Consider the following 16,820-nt stretch of genomic DNA (forward strand, 5'->3'; position numbering starts at 1 on the left):
CATGGTGGGCTGGACTGGTGGTGGAGCCGTGGGCTGGAGCGGTGGTGGAGCCGGAGGTTGGCCCAGTGTCCATGGCTGAGGTGCCATGGTGGGCTGGAGCAGTGGTGGAGCTGGAGGTTGGCCCGGTGTCCATGGCCGAGGTGCCATGGTGGGCTGGAACGGTGGTAGAGCCGGAGGCTGGCCCGCTGTCTGTGGCTGAGCTGCTATGGTGGGCTGGAGCTATGGTGGAGCCGGAGGCTGGCCCAGTGTCCGTGGCCGAGGTGCCATGGTGGGCTGGAGCGGTGGTGGAGCCGGAGGCTGGCCCGGTGTCCGTGGCCGAGGTGCCATGGTGGGCTGGAGCGGTGGTGGAGCCGGAGGCTGGCCCGGTGTCCATGGCTGAGCTGCTATGGTGGGCTGGAGCGGTGGTGGAGCCGGAGGCTGGCCCAGTGTCCGTGGCCGAGGTGCCATGGTGGGCTGGAGCGGTGGTGGAGCCGGAGGCTGGCCCAGTGTCCGTCGCCAAGGTGACATGGTGGGCTGGAGCTGTGGTGGAGCCGGAGGCTGGCCCGGTGTCCATGGCCGAGGTGCCATGGTGGGCTGGAGTGGTGGTGGAGCCGTGGGCTGGAGCAGTGGTGGAGCTGGAGGTTGGCCCGGTGTCTGTGGCTGAGCTGCTATGGTGGGCTGGAGCTGCGGTGGAGCTGGAGGCTGGCCCAGTGTCCATGGCCAAGGTGCCATGGTGGGCTGGAGTGGTGGTGGAGCCGTGGGCTGGAGCGGTGGTGGAGCCAGAGGCTGGCCTGGTATCCGTGGCTGAGGTGCCATGGTGGGCTGGATTGATGGTGGAGCCGTGGGCTGGTGCGGTGGTGGAACCAGAGGCTGGCCTGGTATCCGTGGCCGAGGTGCCATGGTGGGCTGGAGTGGTGGTGGAGCCTGGGGCTGGGCCGGTGTCCGTGGCTGAGGTGCCATGGTGGGCTGGAGCGGTGGTGGAGCCAGAGGCTGGCCCGGTGTCCGTGGCCGAGGTGCCGTGGTGGGCTGGAGCAGTGGTAGAGCCCGGAGCTGGGGTCAAGGAGACATCCTGTCCCCCAGTGGCAGCCAAACCTGAGGTTAGTGTGGTGGCTAGGGCCGGGGTCAGGTTCTGTCCCTGAATAGTGGAGGAGCCTGAACCAGGGCTATGGCTGGAGATGCCACTGCTGGTCACACTCACAACATTCCTGGTAGAGCTGGGTGCTGAATTTCTGTGGGTAGTCCCCGTCTTTTCTCCACCTTCGGTAAAGCTTGCATGACCAGAACCTGTAAGAACTGCTGTAAGGACCGGGCGTGGTGGCCCACGCCTGTAATCCAAGCACTTTGGAGGCCAAGGTAGGCAGATCACCTGAGGTCAGGAGTTCAAGACCAGCCTGACCAACATGGTGAAACCCTGTCTTTAAAAAAAAAAAAAAAGAACTGCTGTAGGGTCTGTGGCAGCTGTAAGATGTTGAAGTCACAGGGTTGGGTTGGAGGACAAAAGAAGAAAATACAAGCTCTAGCCACCGGGAAATAATACCAAAGGACTGGGGAGTGGGCAGCCTCAGGCAGCCCCTGGGTTGGCCGGCTCCGTACCTGCGACCTCCTCCTTCTCTGCCCACAGGCCTCAGCTGCTGGCCTGTGCATTTCTCCTTCCTAAGCCTTCCCTCTCCCTACTCTTTTCCTCTGAGACTTCTCTTCAGGACATTTGCTTGCCCCTGCAGCCACTCTCAGGGTGGGGAGCACCTCTTCACAGCCTGTCCTTAGCCTCTCCCTCATCCTGGCACAGACAGGGCAGCCTCTGTCTGCAATTCTTGCCTTTCATGATGCCATCTGCCAGGGAGCAAAACCCACAGAAAGAGCATAAAGACCACCTAAGCAGGGCAGCCCACTCCCCCCTTGTGCCTCTCACCTGTAAGCACTATGAGCAGCAGCAGTAGGAAGAAAGGGGACTGGATGCCCGGTGTCATGGTGGTGGTGAACTGGGTGGGGAGGGGGCAGAACAGACTCAGGCAGGCGCTGCTTGAAAGGTGGAGCGGGCACAAGCGCCTGCTGCTTTATACCGGTCCCCCCCCTGCCCGCCCTAGGCACAGCCAGAGCAGGTGACAGGTGACAAACCCCGCCCCCTCCCCCTTCCCTACCTCCTACCTCTTCCTCCTCCCCAACCATTCCTGGCTAGGGAATGGGCTCTAATCACTCAACCCCCTGACAACCCCGTTTCTTCTCCAACTGGCCTCCCCCTTTCACCAACCACTCCCTGGCTCCAGGAGGAAGGGCAGAGGGCCAATCTGGAACCTGGGGCTCCTGGGCTCTAGTTTTAGCCCCAGGGCAACAACTAAGGTGGGAATGGGGAACACAGCCGGCTAGGTCGAGGTCCTGGACAGCAAGGCCAGAAAGCTCCCCCTAGGTCTCCCACTCCACTTTCCGGCCCTCCCTGGACCCATTGAAGCAGAGCGGGGCCGAGAAGAAATAAGAGGGCTGGATAATGAGTGCAATAGGTGCTAGTTTTGGGCTCCCTGCCCCCACGACTTCCCGGAATAGCCCCACCCTTCTAACCGCTCCCTGTCCCGTTCCACACGCAGTTTCTATCCTGAAACCCATAGTCCCCGCCCCAGCCGGACTTTCCAGCAGCCTGGGTTCCCTCCTTGGGTTTCTCCCGAGAAGAGAATGGGGAAAGAAATTTCCACTTAAAGGAGGAAACCTGGGCTCTGATGAACCCTAGGGTCGTCCCTTGCCACCCTCCACTGCTAGCCAGGAGCTCCCGCCCTCTAGTGGTCACCAGAAGCCTTGCGGGGCTGGACGGCGCCGGCTGAGGGGCCGCTCGGACCGGATGGAGAGGAGTTAGGGCAGCGCTACCTAAGTGAGGCAGAGAGACCCCGCGAGAGGGAGGCAGAGCCCGGGAGAGAAGGGTCACTGCCGTGGCCAGGAAAGGAGGAACGCTCAGCATGGTGGACGGCTGGGAGCTTTAGGAGGGGCACTTCGGGAGGGCGTGGTGGTGGCGCCTGGAGGATGTGGAGCCGAGCGGGTGGGGTCCTGAGGTACGTGGAAGGGGCACCAAGATATATGGGAGAGGACATTGGAACGTGGTCGGGGGAGCTGGACCCGTTCTGTGTGGGCCGTTATGTACTTAAGAGGCAGAGAGTAGGTGGGGTGACAATGGGATTTAGGGACACAGAACTATCCTTTGAGGAGCAGAGTGGTGTTGGGGACAGGTAGGCACGCAGTGGGGGGCAAAAGCACACGGGAGGTGTGTGCGGCCAGCGGTGCGCCAGAGGAGGAAGCTATCCTGGGCCGCGGCGGCACGTGGAACTTGGGTCCAGCCGTCGCTTGCTGCGGTCTAGGGCGACGGAAGCAGTTCCGACTGTATTTGGGAAACAGTTCTCAGCCCCAACGACACAGATTGGAAGGAACACTTTAAAAACACTTCAGCGAGGCACGGGTTTGGAGAGCATTGGGTCACCGGGCGAGAGACCACCTCTCCCGCCCGCGCGCCTCTCGGGCCTCCGAGGCGAGGCTTTGTGCGCGGCAAGACCCGGGGGCGGGCGCGGGGCGGGGTGGGGGCGTCTGACGTCAGCGCGCCCGGACGCGCGGGCCGGGGAGGCGGGGAGCCCCCCACTCCCAGGCCGGAGAAAACCCAAGAAGCTAGGTGGGCGGCAACAAACCGTAACTCCCGACATTGCCAGGCAACAGCCATTCAGTTCGGTTGCTGGGACACGCGTCACCATGGCGACGGCTCCGCGCCGCGCAGTCTGAGTATTTAAAGAGCAAGCGCGCGCAACGCCCGGGCGTCGGAAAGCGGCCTTCCGGGACTCCGCGAACTCCACTCTCCCTACCCCCTCCCCTTTACCATTCCCTTTGCCTTCCGGGCGCCAAGTCTCTCTGGGCTCCAAGGTGAACCCAGCTTCCCAGCGCGCCCCGTGTTCCCGGGTCGGGCCAGCTTCAGGCGATGGGGAGCGGGATCCCGGGCCCCGGGCGGGCGGGAGGGACGGGACGCGGTGCAGTGTTGTTCTTTCCCCTGCCAATATTGCACTCGTCCCGGCCTCCGGCCCCCCCGGCCCCCCGGCCTCCACCTACCCCCAGCGGAGCAGCCCCCGCCCTCCTGGCTCCCCATCCCGGCGGATCTCTGATAGACTGGAGTGTTGCGGCTGCCACCGTGAGTAAATGGGGCTGGGAGGACTTAGGGCATCCTCCGACAGACACCCTATCCTTCGCTTAACTCCATCCAGCACCTTCCCCACCCGCACCCCTAAATCAGCCAAACTTCCTCTAGATCCCTCACTTCCACCCTCCCAGCCTTTCTCCCCTACTCTCTGATTCCTTCCACTTCACCTCCCTATCCCGGAAAATCCCTAAAATAAGCAGTTGCACTGGCTTAGAAAATAACCAGAACTTTATGGCAATGTGCTGTCATCTTTCCAGGGGTTGGTGCCTGAGTAATACCCCTTGAAAACTTCTCACCCCCTGAACAGTGGGGCGACCACCCCTCTGGGGCTGAACTCCTTTTGGGTGCCAGAGAAGGGTCTGTGGTTGGCTGAGGGGCTGTAGCTTAGACCTCAAGGTCTCCAGGATGGACCCCAAGGCCGAAGGGTCTAAAATTCTGAATTCTCAATCCAGTGGCCTCCTCCTCATACCCTTCCCTGGAGCAGCTGCCTCCGGAATGGCTCAAAGTCCTCAGGCACTGTGTCTGAAGAAGGGAAAATAAGTTAGGTCAGGTTGTGGCTCTCCCACAAGGCATGAAAGATCAGCTTGATCTCAATCAGCCACCTCACCATTGCATCGATACTGGAGATTGGACCAAATGATGTTTTCTTGAGAGAAGCAGAATACACCAAGACGCCCCCCTCGCATGGATGTGTCAATGATCACCCCAGAATCTGCCACAAGCTGGGGTCCTTCATAGAGCTTCACCCTGTCCAAGATTCCAGGAATGTCCATGGGTGCTAGGGTGCCAGTGGGCACTGTGCCACCAGGCCTGGGGCCTTGCTTTTCCCCAGCCCCCCCTTGGGCTCACCAGGCCTGAGAGAGAAGGGAGGGAGGGAAAGGGAGGCAGGAAAGGAGAGGGAAGGGTGGTGCTTTTCTCAGGCCTGGGGCCCCTAGCTCTTTGTCCAGCTCCTTTTGCATCTCAAAGCACCAGCCGCATTCCAAGCGAGGATTGGGTTGCCATGACGATAAGCACAATGGGCTGGGGGGTGAAGTCACCCGCTTCCCAGGCTCTAGTCCACCCCCTTTTATCCCCTGTCCTGGCACCCCACAGCCCCAGGCACCTTAAAGGGGAACCAACCCAGGTTCCTGGACTCTGGGCTCTTGGCCATAGAAAGTGCAGCCTATAAGCAGACCCACTTCCCCTCCCCTTCCCGTTCATCCCCACCAACTAGGGCTACTTGTGGGATGGAAATGCGAAGTTGTGGACAAAGTGCTGAACCGAGGCCTGTGAAGTCAGGGCCTTGGTTTTCTCTTCTGTAAATGATGATCCCTTCCAGGTCAGATCATTCTTATCCAGGTTGATAAGGCAGGTTCCAGGCCATTCCAATTAAGTGGCCAGATGTGATGTGCCTCTCCACAGATTGGCCTGGGTTTGGAGGCTTCTGGAGAACTGTAAAGGGCATCTAACCCAATGCCCTTATTTTACAAAGGGGAAAATGGGTCATGAGGAGGAGTGACTTCACCAACATCACTCATAGGTGCTTGTGTCTGCAGTGAGAAGGGAGATGGAGAGAAGCGGCTGCAGTCCCCACCCATGGAGAGGCCACTGGTGAGTCCCAGCTAAAGAGGAAGGACAGGCCCGACCTGAGTCCCACAAGTGGGCTCAGCCCCTCTCCTTACCGAATGTAGCCAACTTGAGGCCGGTGCAGAAGCTGCCAGCGATAGGAGGTCTTGTCCCGCCAGCCCACGTTTCGTGGGTCTGTCCACAGCAGTCGTACCTGATCAGGGGTGTGGCCAGTATGCCACAGGGCATTCCGGAGGTGCTCACCTGGGCCAGACACTGATGTCACTGCCTGGGGGACATTGGCAAAGACAGTGGGTCAACTGCAGAACTGGAGTGAAGGGAGACAACAGGTCGGTAAGTGCAGGTGGGAAAGGGAGTCTAGGTGGTCACGAAAATGCTTTGGGTCCCAGAGAGCCAGCCTCCATGCCAGATGTCTGGGTAAGAGGGCTCCCAGTCAGGCAGGGGAGGAGGCCCTGGGGCTGCACGGGAGAACTTTGAGAAAGGACCCAGGGTTGGGGAATCTGGGCTGCTGGGGACCTTGAGCTGCAGCCCTGGCTGGGCAACCGCCCGGAAGGGTGTAGCCTGCCAGTAGGTCTGCTCCGTCTGCTTCCACATGACCACGTAGAAGCGGCCGCTGTCTTGATAACTGAAGAGAAAGCCCGCATAGTCATCATCAGTCACTGTGTTCACATGGAAGGTGCCTTCAAAGTCCACACCATTGAAGGCCGTGTATCCTGGGGTGGGGGTGGGATAAAGGTCAGGAGTAGCAAAGCTCCTGGTGGCTCATCATGGGGTGAGGTTGGGAAGGGATGCCTGCTATGTGCGTGGCCAGCTTGTACCACTGCCTTCTCTCTCACCACTTTGCCCACTCTCCCTGTCTGTTTCCTCCCCTACCCTCTGCCCCTATAAGATTCCTCCATTTGGAAGTTATTGAACTGGGTATCCCTTACATACCAACTGCCAAGCCAGGGTCACTGTTCATGGTCTGAACGATTTCCATGCCCTGGGGTTGTACAGTAAAGAAAAAAGCTGTGATGCAGGTGTGCTGTCCTTCCCAGGCTCCCTCGGTAGCCCTGTCTGATAGCACCTGCCCATCCCAGTGCCCCGAGTACCTGGTTGAGCACAACCCAGTTTGGGTCAATCTGAGCATCACCCTCAGGATCCAGGACGACGGTCTGATAGGCCCGAAAATCCGTAAGCGTTACCTCTGCACTTTCGGGACACACATCCAGAGGGTCCACCACAGCATCATTGTCAAAGTCATCCTCACACACATCACCAACGCCATTGCCTGCACGAAGTGAGGCTGGGTACTCACGAAGGCCCTGCCCACTGCCACTAGGCAGCAGTACCACCTGTTGGGCCTTGCATTTCTGACTTCTTTCCCCACCCTGCCCTTCCTCACTTCCCAACAGGGCTTGCTGCCTCCCTCTGGGCAAAGGCAACACCAGTCTAACGCACTCTGGGTCCCCATGCTTACCATCTGAGTCCTTCTGATTGGGATTGGGTACCAGGCGACAGTTATCAGGACCAGGAGGCACATAATCTGGGATGCCATCATTGTCATCATCACCATCACACTCATCTCCAAATCCATCGTTGTCTGAGTCCAGCTGAGAGCTATTCGGCAGCTGTGGGCAGTTGTCCTTGGTGTCCTGATGCCCATCCCCATCGCTGCTCAGAAGAACAAGAACCAAATAAAGGCTTTAAAGGTACTCCTTGTCCTTCCCCTTGCTTCTGCATAGGAGCCTCTGGAGTCTACACTCCAACCAGTCAGACCCCTGGCAATCAGCCAGATGAGGTGAAGGTCCGGCAGTGGGTATTGAGAGTAGACTATAAGAATGAGTTACTGCTCAACAGCAATCAAGAATTAAGGCTAAATCATAGAAGAAATTAAGAATATACTATGGCCCAAGTGCAGTGGCTCACGCCTGTAATTCTAGCACTTTGGGAGGCCAAGGTGGGCAGATCACCTGAGGTCAGGAGTTCAAGACCAGCCTAGGCAACACCATGAAATCTCGTCTTTACTAAAAATACAAAAAACAGCCAGGCTTGGTAGCACATGCTTGTAATCCCAGACACTCAGGAGACTGAGGCAGAAAAATCACTTGAACCCAGGAGGCAGAGGTTGCGGCGAGCCAGTATTGCACCACTGTACTCCAGCCTGGGTGACAGAGAGACTCTGTCTCCAAGAAAAAAAGCCGGATGTGATGGCTCACGCCTGTAATCCCAGCACTTTGGGAGGCTGAGGCAGGCAGATCAAAAGATCAGGAGATCAAGACCATCCTGGCTAACAGTGAAACCCCATCTCTACTAAAAATACAAAAAATTAGCTGGGCATGGTGGTATGCGCCTATAGTCCTAGCTACTTGGGGAAGCTGAGGCAGGAGAATTGCTTGAACCTGGGAGGCGGAGGTTGCAGTGAGCCAAGATCATGCCATTGCACTCAGCCTGGGCAACAGAATAAGACTCTATCTCCAAAAATAAAAATAAAAATAAAGAAAAACCTTGCATCTCTTGGCTAAGACCGTACCTGTCTTCGTTGGTATCACAGACATCCCCCACCAGGTCGCTGTCTGCATCTGTCTGAGAGAGAGGGACCTGTTCTCACCATCTTCTCTTGATAACTCAAGAGGGTGATCTGACCATTTCCCATCCAAAGGGCTGGGGCCTCATCCACCAGTATCCTCATCCCTCCCCTGCCCTTACCATCCCCCTGTACCTGGGTAGGATTGCTCATTTCAGGGCAGCTGTCACAAGCATCTCCCACCCCGTCCTCGTCCCTGTCAGTCTGTAGTGGGTTGGGGACCTTAGGGCAATTGTCCAATCCATTGGGGATGCCTAGAAGACATGGGAAGCACAAGGTTATTACTAGAACATGCCATACTCTCTCTTCTAGGTTGGTGAAAGTCCTGAACTTTTTCTCAGGACCCACCCGGAGGACAACTGGTCAGGAAATCTGCCTGTTTCTTGTCTCACCTCTAGTCCACACTCTGCCTAACGCTACATCCTACCTCACATTCCCACTGACATCTGCTGCAGGTAATCTCTCCAACTTCCACAAGCCTGCCTCCCCAGTTCACAGAGACTTCCTAGCTTCCCTGCTTCATCCCCACCCGATTCAAATTCCTACAGGTCCCCCAGCCTCCCCTTCAGCCCCAGGCCTGCACCATCCCCATCCACATCGTTGTCACAGGCATCTCCTTCCCCATTGCCATCTGTGTCCTTCTGGTCATTGTTGGGAACGTTGGGGCAGTTGTCACAGGCATCGCCAAATGAATCTGTATCTGAGTTCTGCTGGTCCTTGTTGGGGAACAGCCGGCAGTTGTCCTGGGCAGAGGGGTGGGAGGGGAAGAGTCAGCACCCCTAAACCACTTGTCATCTTGCACCTACCTTGTCACTGTAGCCTTTTCTAAGATCACAACCTTATGCTGGTCAAACCGCTTGGCATGGTCCCACCCACCCAACCTCCTTGTCCTGGGCACAAGGTTTTTGCCTCCCTAATTTGGGGTATTGGGCCCTTCCTAGAGAGCTGCCGGATGAGGTAAGAAAGGCACTGAGAGGACAGGAGCAGAGTAGAGGAGCTTCCAGGGGCAGGGCAGTCTGAGAGTCACCTCAACATTCTTGATCCCATCCCCATCAGCATCGTCATCACACTGGTCCCCCACGCCATCATTATCAGCATCTTCCTGCCCAGAGTTGGGTGTCAAAAGGCAGTTGTCCTAAAGTTCAGAGGAAAAGGATGATGAGTTCTGCCTGACCCAGCCTGGGCTCCCCGCCGCGCTCCCTCGCCCACCTGCCCCCTGCACCTGTTTGCAGTGTTTGTTGTTGTCCATGCAGGGCAGTGCTTGGTCTGGGTAGCCATCGATGTCTGTGTCAGTCCCGCATACGTTCCCGTTCCCAGCCCAGCCCACGTTGCACTGGGCAACATAAAGGGTAGGAGCTAGCAGTTTGGGCCGGCTCCCCTCCTCCCTCTATTTTCCCTGCTTCAGGTTCTGTCTCCCCACCAACCAGTTCCCCAGGCCCAGGCCCAGCTCTCTCCCATGAAGGCCCCCAATCCAGGCCCTAAACGGAGCCCTACCCCTTCCCCCAGACTCCCCTTTTCCTTCCACGCCTGAAGCCTAGCTCACCTGGCAGGACACTGCACCATTGCGTTCAAAGAGACAGTGAGCATGGATGTGGCAGGGGCTGTGGGCTGGGCTGTGGCAGGTCCGGGCTGGGAGGCAGCCCTGGCTCTGGTTGCCCAGAAAACCCAAGCGGCAGGGACCACACTTGAAAGAGCCCTAAGAGTGGAGCGGCAGCGTCAGGAAGGAGCCCACCAGGCACCCAGAACCAGCACTGCCCCACCTTCCGGGTGTGGGCTGGGCGTTCAGCTATGTCAGGTGTAGCAGCATCTCCGTTAGGTTCTCGTGACAACCTTTCAGGGTGGATAACAGCCCCAGTTTTCCAATGAGAAAGCTGAGTCTCAGAAAGGTTAAATAATATGCCAAAGAGCTAGCAAGAGGCAAACCAGTATTCCAAACCAAGTCTGTATGAACACCTAATCTGTGTAGTGCCCTGCGGAGGAGGAAGGGCAGCAGGAAATCTGAAGGTAAAAAGGGGTGGGGGGTGGGATTTTACCATTCCCATCAGTCTAGAATACTCGGTATTCAGCTCACCACAGTGTTGGTACAGATGGAGTTTGGGTCACAGCCACCATTGTTGCCATCATTGCATTCATCGATGTCATTGCAGACCTGAAGGGGCAGACTTTGGGTGGAACCAGACCTATGGTGGGTCTCCTCAGATACAGCAGAGGGCACTGGTATGGCCTTATCTGTGAACATCAACATTAAGCCCAGACCCAAAGCCGATGCAAAGCCATCCCTGCCCCATACATCACAAGGGTCCCATGTCCAACCCAGAAGCCCCTGGCCTCTACAGGGCCAAGATCCCTTGTCCACACACATTACCCAGTCTGACCTGTTTGCTGGCCCGGGCATAGTCAATGCCTACACCAGACACCTGTATGCCCTTGTACCCTCGAGGACAGGCCTCACAGTGGAAGCCGGGCATGGTGTTGATGCAGCTGGAGCCTGGGAAACACGGGTCAGCGTGAGCACACTGGGGACCAGACGAGAAGGCAGAGGTCAGGCTGCCTTCTGGGAAACTCAGGCCCCTGCCTGTGATCCAAGAACCATTGCTCCAAGCCTCTCCACACAATCGCCTTGTGCTTCTGGTCCCCACCCCGCCTCCCTTGGGGTTCCCTGGCTCCCTCCCCAAGCCCCTGGTGGCCATCTCAGGCCTCCCCTGCCGCTTCCCAGCTCCTTCCCTGTGTGGCCTTCAGTCTTTGCCCCGGGCTTTCTCTCTCTCCCATCTTGCATTTCTCTTCTTGTCTCTGACTGCTCCTAAACTCTAGATTCCTCTCCTCCAGACCAGCATTTATCCCACCCTCTTGGGCCCCTCCTGACATCCTCACCCCAGTTTTCTGTACCCTTCTGGGCTCTGCCCTCCCCCACCTCATTGATGTCACTGCAGTGGGTGCCGTTGCCTTGCAGGCCGGGGGGGCAGGGCCCGCAGCGGTAGCCTGGGTACTCGTATACTTCCATGCAGTCCACGCCTCGGAAGCAGGGATTGGGGCTGCAGTGGGAACGCTGCTCATGGAAGCCTGAGGGGTGGACACAGTCAGAGCTAGCCGGTGGTCACCACTTAAGCCACCAGAACGGGAAGCTGAAGCCATTGGGTAGGGAACATGGCACTGTCATCTGGAGCCTCCCCTACACTCCCACTCACCGCACACCTGACACTCCATGATGGTGTTTCTGATCAGGGACATTTCCTTCACCTGGGGAAGGATGGGGAGGAGTCAGCACTTGGCATCTGCCACCCCACCCCAGAATCAGTGCCACCCTTCACTGGCCCACCCGAACCTGGTCTCGGATATCATCCCGCAGCTCCACCAGGATCTGGTTGAAGAGGGTGAGTTGGGTGACCAGCGCCTTGGTCTGCTCCCCTGTCAGGACCCAGGGTGTGAGGGGCTCAGTAGTGGGGTACCAGTCCAGGGCCCTTTGTAGGCAATAAGCCAGCACCTGCCATGGCTGCCCACTCCTGCCTTTAAACCTTCTACATTCTTGACTGAAGACGACTCAGTTTGAGGCAGCTGCCAGAGCCTGGGTCCTCCTCCCCCCTTGCCCCTCCCGCTTCAGCGTGGCCTACTCACCTAGAATGGAGTGCAGTGCATTGCTCACTGGAGAGGAGAAGAAAACAGAGTCAGAGGGGTGAGGTGATATGAAGAGAGGCCTGGCTGGCGAGGAGGACGGAAGGCAGGGACAGGGCTGGAGCCTCAGAATAAAGATGGGGTGCTGAATGGTGGGAGGGCAGAGCTGGCAGACAAGGAGTGCCAGCTCCTTTCACAGGGCAAAGGACCCTCTAAGGGAGTTGCTTCATAGGAAGTCAAAACCCAAATCCTCCTGGTTTCTAGAAATCGGAGTGGCAGAAGGGATGGACCCAAAGCAGGGCCAGGGCCCCAGTACATTCCATTCTCCCCATTGTTTTTTTTTTTTTTTTTTGAGATGGAGTCTTGCTCTGTTGCCCAGGCTGGACTGCAGTGGTATGATCTCAGCTCCCTGCAACCTTTACCTCCAGAGCTCAAGCCATTCTCCAGCCTCAACTTCCCAAGTAGCTGGTACTACAGGCACCCACCACCATGCCCGGTTAATTTTTTGTATTTTTTAGTGGAAATGAGGTTTCATCACATTGGCCAGGGTGGTCTTGAACTCTTGACCTTGAGTGATCTGCCCACCTCAGCCTCCCAAAGTGTTTGGATTACAGGCGTGAGCCACCACACCTGGTCATCCCATTCCCTTCAAGTGCTCTCTCTCTCTCTGAAATATCTGGGAAAGGTGGGTATTTGATTTAGGTGAGAGCTTCTGAACAATCCTGCCAGAGAGACCAGGCAATGGGTAATGCTCAGAGAAATTGCTGGTGACAGCTGCCAGTGAGAACTAAAAAAGACCAGGCCAGGTGCGGTGGCCAACGCCTGTAATCCCAGCACCTTGGGAGGCCAAGGTGGTTGGATTGCTTGAGGTTAGGTGTTCGAGACCAGCCTGGCCTATGTGGTAAAACCCTGTCTCTACTAAAATTATAAAAATTAGCTGGGCGTGGTGGTAGGCATCTGTAATCACAGCTACTCGGGAGGCTGAGGCAGGAGAATCACTTGAACCCTGGAGGCGGAGGTTGCAGTGGCCCAGACTGCATCACTGCACTTCAGCTTGGGTGACAGGGCAAGACTGTCTCCAAAAAAAAAAAAAAGACTCAAGACCAGTATCTCTCAGTCAGCCAAGACTAAGCAATTAACTTCTTTCTCTCCCATCCCTTCCAAAGTTCCTCAGTGATATTCCTCTCTTGGATCACTTTGTTGTTTTCTGGGATGGCTGTACTGGAGATTGTGGAGTCAGGTCGAAGATTTGGAATAACAGAGTTAGAAACCCCCAGGAAGGTGAGCCAAAGGAATGGGTGTTGAGAGGGAAGTTGAGAAGACAGGATTCACCAAAGGCCACAGGGCCTGTGGTCCAATGTCAGCAAACAAGTCTGTGTTACCTGCGCTGTGGATGGACTCGTCCCCTTGGAATGGACACTCACTCAGGGCTCCTACCCGGGCCATGGACCCACCCAGAATAATTTTCATAGATTCCACAAAGCCCTGGGGGGATAGCAGCAGAATAAGGTGGGAAGGTCTACCAACCCCTTCCCCAACTGGTGCAAACTCTATTTCCACAGAACTCAGAGGCTCCTCCCAGCTCACCTGCATCCTCAAATAAGCCTTCTGTCCAGTCCTAATCTCCAGCCCGTCGACCTCTGCTGGAGGAATGGGGGCCAGTGCTGGAAGGCCTGCATGTTGGTCACCCAGTTTGCAGTCCACATAGAGATGTAGGGCAGGGCTGGGTCTGGAGGGGCCTCGGAGTCGCAGGAGAACTGTGTGTGTGCGCCCATCGGCCAGGCCTGCTTGCTGTAGGTTCACGGCGTGGACTTTGCCGTCCTCCCGCTGGTACCGCACCAGTACTGCCCAGGAGGGGAGATCAGTATGGGCACTGTCCCCTCATCCCCTGCCTCCCAGTTGAGACTTGGATCAACTCTGCTGGATACATCTCTAGGGCTCCCATCCCTAATTCTACTATGTAGCTCTCAGCACCTTGTATGTAATAGGTACACAATAAATGTTTTTCAAATTGGTTTAGAGGCCGGGCGTGATGGCTCACGCCTGTAATCCTAGCAGTTTGGGAGGCCAAGGTGGGCAGATCACCTGAGGTCAGGGGTTTGAGAATAGCCTGGTCAACATTCGAAACGCTGTTTCTTTTTTTCTTTATATATATATTTTAGTTTTTTCTTACCAAAAACCAGACGAAACGCTGTTTCTACTAAAATTACAAAAATTAGCCAGGGCTTGGTGGTGGGCAGCTGTAGTCCCAGCTACTTGGGAGGCTGAGACAGGAGAGTCGCTTGAACCTGGGAGGCGGAGGTTGCAGTGAGTTGAGATTGTGCCAGTGCACTCCACCTTAGGTGACAGAGTGAGATGCCGTTTGAAAAAAAAAAAACTGGTTCCCATATAGTCTAGCAGTTAGGATTCCTGGTTTTCACCCAGGTGGCCCAGGTTCGACTCCTGGTATGGGAACCAAAATTAAAAAAATAAAAATAAAAAATTAGTTTGGAGACTAAGACTGTCTTAGTCTTCAGTGGTATTAGATGACTCTGTCCTCTCCTAGGGTGACAGCTGGTTTTGTGCCCACTGAACTGTGCCAGGGATCTGAAGGACCTTTCTATATCACTGCTGAGGCAAAGACATGCCTCACCCTCCCTCCAGGCATCCCAAGTACAACCCATCCCTATAAATACCAGGCCTCAAGCTTCACCCTATTGTTTGGTACCTGGCCTCTTAAAGCCACCTTGTAAGCACCCTGTACCAGATGCCCCTGATGTCTGAGCACAGCCAGATGGGACCATGGTCCCCAGAGGAGGCCAAGGAGAATTAGGAAGCACTTGGGAAGTAGGGATGAGGGATAGTGCTCAAGGGGATCACCATTGCAGGAAAGGAGATGCCCACCAGTCACCTTTGTTGATCTTGCCTACAACAGAGGCCTCCAGCCATCGTGTGTTGTCTTGGCGAGAGTAGAGGCCAAAGAGGACACCACCCTGCTTGGGGGGCAGGCGGAAGGTAGACAAGAGGTAGATGTCCCCAGCAGTGAGCAAGGCTGTCCGGATCTTCTCTGCCACAGCCACCATCTGCCGAGACTCGCCCACAGTCAGCAGGTCAATTACTGGTCAGGCAGGGGTTGTCAAGGTTAGAGAATGGGATCAAATGCTAAGGTATGCCCTCCCCTGAGCCCACATCACCCCCTACCCCCACCACCAGGCAGCGTTAGTCACCTCAAAACTCAACTCTTGCTCTCAGAGGACAGAGGCACTGTGCCTTCCTTTCCCCATTATTGCCTACTACCATCTTCCAGGAACCTGCAGGCTTGAGGCTCACTTAGAAACAGAAACAGCACCCCACAAATTTGAGATGAATCCACCAGGTGGCGCAAGGGAGATGCTGTGCTGATCCCCCGCAGGAGTGGCACCTGGTGCCCACAAGGCAGAAACGGGAGGCAGCTTCTCTTTCCACTGCTGGATTTGGCTCGTTCCACACCCTAGTGTCCCTCCTCCCATCCTAAGGGCACATCACAATCGCTCTGGGTAAGAACAGCTGCCCACTGAGGGCTCTGACCCTCCCACCATCTGGGCTCTCTCCCATGGGAATGTAGGACCCAGCTCTTCTGCCTCCTGTGTCCTGGCCAATCTGTGATTTTCCCTCCAGCCAGTAAAGAATCTATGCCTGTGTCATCTGCTCCAGCTACCTCTCCCACACCCATGGGACCATCCCACCACCAGACCTCTAGGAGAGCCCAGGCTTCTTGGTCCCCACCCCCGCCCTGTCCTTGGACACCCAGGAGCACAGGGGGATGAAGCCCAGGGACCTACACAGTACACCCACTTTCAGGCTGCTCTTCCAGACCCTGGGGTGTCTACAGATGCTCAGACACCACCCCAGCCAGGCAGCCTGAGCATCCAGTTCCTGAGTCCTCTGCCCTGGCTTCATGCCTTACCCTGGCCCGTTCCGACTCCCCGACTACCCTCTGGTGCCCACTCCTCTCCACCAGGTCATAATTTCACCAATTCTAGGCAGTGTAACGTTTTCCTCTGGCTTAAGTTCTGGACTCTTCCCCTCTCTCCTTGCCCACATGTTCTCTGCTACTTGGGCTGGGGGCAAATGGGAAAGAGGCAGAGTGGTCTAAGAGGATGGAGACAGGCTTACCCTGCAGGTCCTGACTGGCAGATGCGAAAGAGCAAAGGAGGAGAAGAGCCAGGGCCCCCCGAAGTTCCTGCGTCTCCATGCCGCTCAGCCGGCTCACTACCCCTGGCAGGCAGGCAGCTGGGAGGGGAAAAGGCTAGGCGGAGAGAGCAGGAGCCGGGGGGCGGAGGGATGGAGTCGGAGGGGGGGGCCAGCAGGCGGGTGATGGGGGGGGCTGAAACAAAGAGCTGCCAATCACCCTGCGGGCATCATCAGCTCTGGGAACCAGGGGCACTGGGAAAGAGTCCTGGAGGCCTCCCTGCCTCTTACCTCCCGCTAATGGTCCTCCCCTAGTTGCCTCCTTTTCCGCAGTCATCACACTGTTGGGGGTCTCAGCACACAGCGCTACCAAATGCTACTGTTTTCTGGAAGCCACGATTGTGGAAGGCAAGAACCCCTACCAGGGGCAGTGCTAGACTGGGCATTATTCCACAGCTGGCAGGAAAGGATGCCAAGGGAGTGGCCAAAACTAGCTTGCTATAGTGCCCAGGGATGCCCACATGGCATGAAGTTTACTGTTTTGGTGGAGCAAGTGCTCTTTATTAGGGTGGGGGTCCCCTGACTCGTGCCTGTTTCTCCATTTTCCCTCATTTCTAGGAAACTTTGGGAGTCTGGAAGCGTCTGACGGGAACTGGAGAGTCTAAAGCAGTGGTCAGTGAGGTCGGAGTGAAGAAACCAGAAAGAGAAAAGGGGCACCAGGGACAGGCGCAGAAGACAGGGGGACGAGCCAGGAGCCAACGACCAGACTGTGGAGCCGTGTAGGTACTACCG

The 16,820-nt window shown here is 56.7% G+C and overlaps 2 protein-coding genes, 2 long non-coding RNA genes and 1 other non-coding gene across 19 annotated transcripts in view; 3 read left to right on the forward strand and 2 right to left on the reverse strand.

Annotated features, from left to right (window-relative positions):
- The window catches only part of MUC1 (mucin 1, cell surface associated), a 5,022-nt gene extending 2,976 nt beyond the window's left edge, over positions 1 to 2,046 (reverse strand). The window contains exons 1-4 of one of the 5 annotated variants that reach the window (XM_037733079.1): positions 1,889 to 2,046; positions 1,433 to 1,437; positions 855 to 1,267; positions 323 to 770 (exon numbers count right to left, since the gene is read on the reverse strand). In XM_037733079.1, the coding sequence (XP_037589007.1) occupies positions 323 to 770; positions 855 to 1,267; positions 1,433 to 1,437; positions 1,889 to 1,946 (924 nt within the window). In that variant the 5' untranslated portion in view covers positions 1,947 to 2,046. Of the gene's footprint in view, positions 1 to 121; positions 771 to 854; positions 1,268 to 1,432; positions 1,438 to 1,888 lie in introns of all 5 variants that reach the window. The other 4 variants (XM_037733082.1, XM_037733080.1, XM_037733078.1 and 1 more) reach the window with 4 other exon arrangements.
- A 1,516-nt stretch (positions 2,047 to 3,562) lies between these two features.
- Positions 3,563 to 7,398, forward strand: LOC108292486. Its single transcript, XR_005197539.1, has 4 exons — positions 3,563 to 4,129; positions 5,658 to 5,728; positions 6,742 to 6,877; positions 7,099 to 7,398. It is a non-coding gene; the product is annotated as an uncharacterized LOC108292486 (long non-coding RNA).
- Positions 4,349 to 16,814, reverse strand: THBS3 (thrombospondin 3). Of its 11 annotated transcripts, none has more exons than XM_017513472.1 (23): positions 16,014 to 16,814; positions 14,770 to 14,976; positions 13,467 to 13,723; positions 13,262 to 13,364; positions 11,883 to 11,909; positions 11,593 to 11,675; positions 11,456 to 11,507; positions 11,182 to 11,330; positions 10,646 to 10,786; positions 10,342 to 10,419; positions 9,814 to 9,966; positions 9,493 to 9,603; positions 9,298 to 9,405; positions 8,854 to 9,013; positions 8,406 to 8,524; positions 8,217 to 8,269; positions 7,164 to 7,357; positions 6,796 to 6,974; positions 6,638 to 6,686; positions 6,221 to 6,417; positions 5,800 to 5,972; positions 4,746 to 4,885; positions 4,349 to 4,660 (listed from the first exon to the last, which is right to left on the reverse strand). In XM_017513472.1, the coding sequence occupies exons 1-23, from the start codon at positions 16,090 to 16,092 to the stop codon at positions 4,602 to 4,604; spliced, it is 2,871 nt and encodes a 956-aa protein (XP_017368961.1). In that variant the 5' UTR covers positions 16,093 to 16,814; the 3' UTR covers positions 4,349 to 4,601. The 11 variants fall into 11 exon arrangements, 7 of the variants coding, with proteins under 7 accessions (XP_017368961.1, XP_017368960.1, XP_017368958.1 ...); XM_017513471.2 differs by adding an exon at positions 15,189 to 15,368 and having other exon boundaries at positions 6,796 to 7,357; positions 16,014 to 16,131; XR_001820287.1 differs by having other exon boundaries at positions 6,221 to 6,329; positions 6,796 to 7,357.
- LOC108292488 lies at positions 13,045 to 13,897 on the forward strand. Its single transcript, XR_001820294.2, has 2 exons — positions 13,045 to 13,160; positions 13,442 to 13,897. It is a non-coding gene; the product is annotated as an uncharacterized LOC108292488 (long non-coding RNA).
- On the forward strand, positions 14,262 to 14,333 carry TRNAE-UUC. Its single transcript has one exon. It is a non-coding gene; the product is annotated as a tRNA-Glu (tRNA).
- Positions 16,815 to 16,820: the final 6 nt, after the last annotated feature.

Source organism: Cebus imitator, unplaced genomic scaffold, assembly GCF_001604975.1.
Source record: "Cebus imitator isolate Cc_AM_T3 unplaced genomic scaffold, Cebus_imitator-1.0 Scaffold491, whole genome shotgun sequence".
NCBI lineage: Eukaryota > Metazoa > Chordata > Mammalia > Primates > Cebidae > Cebus > Cebus imitator.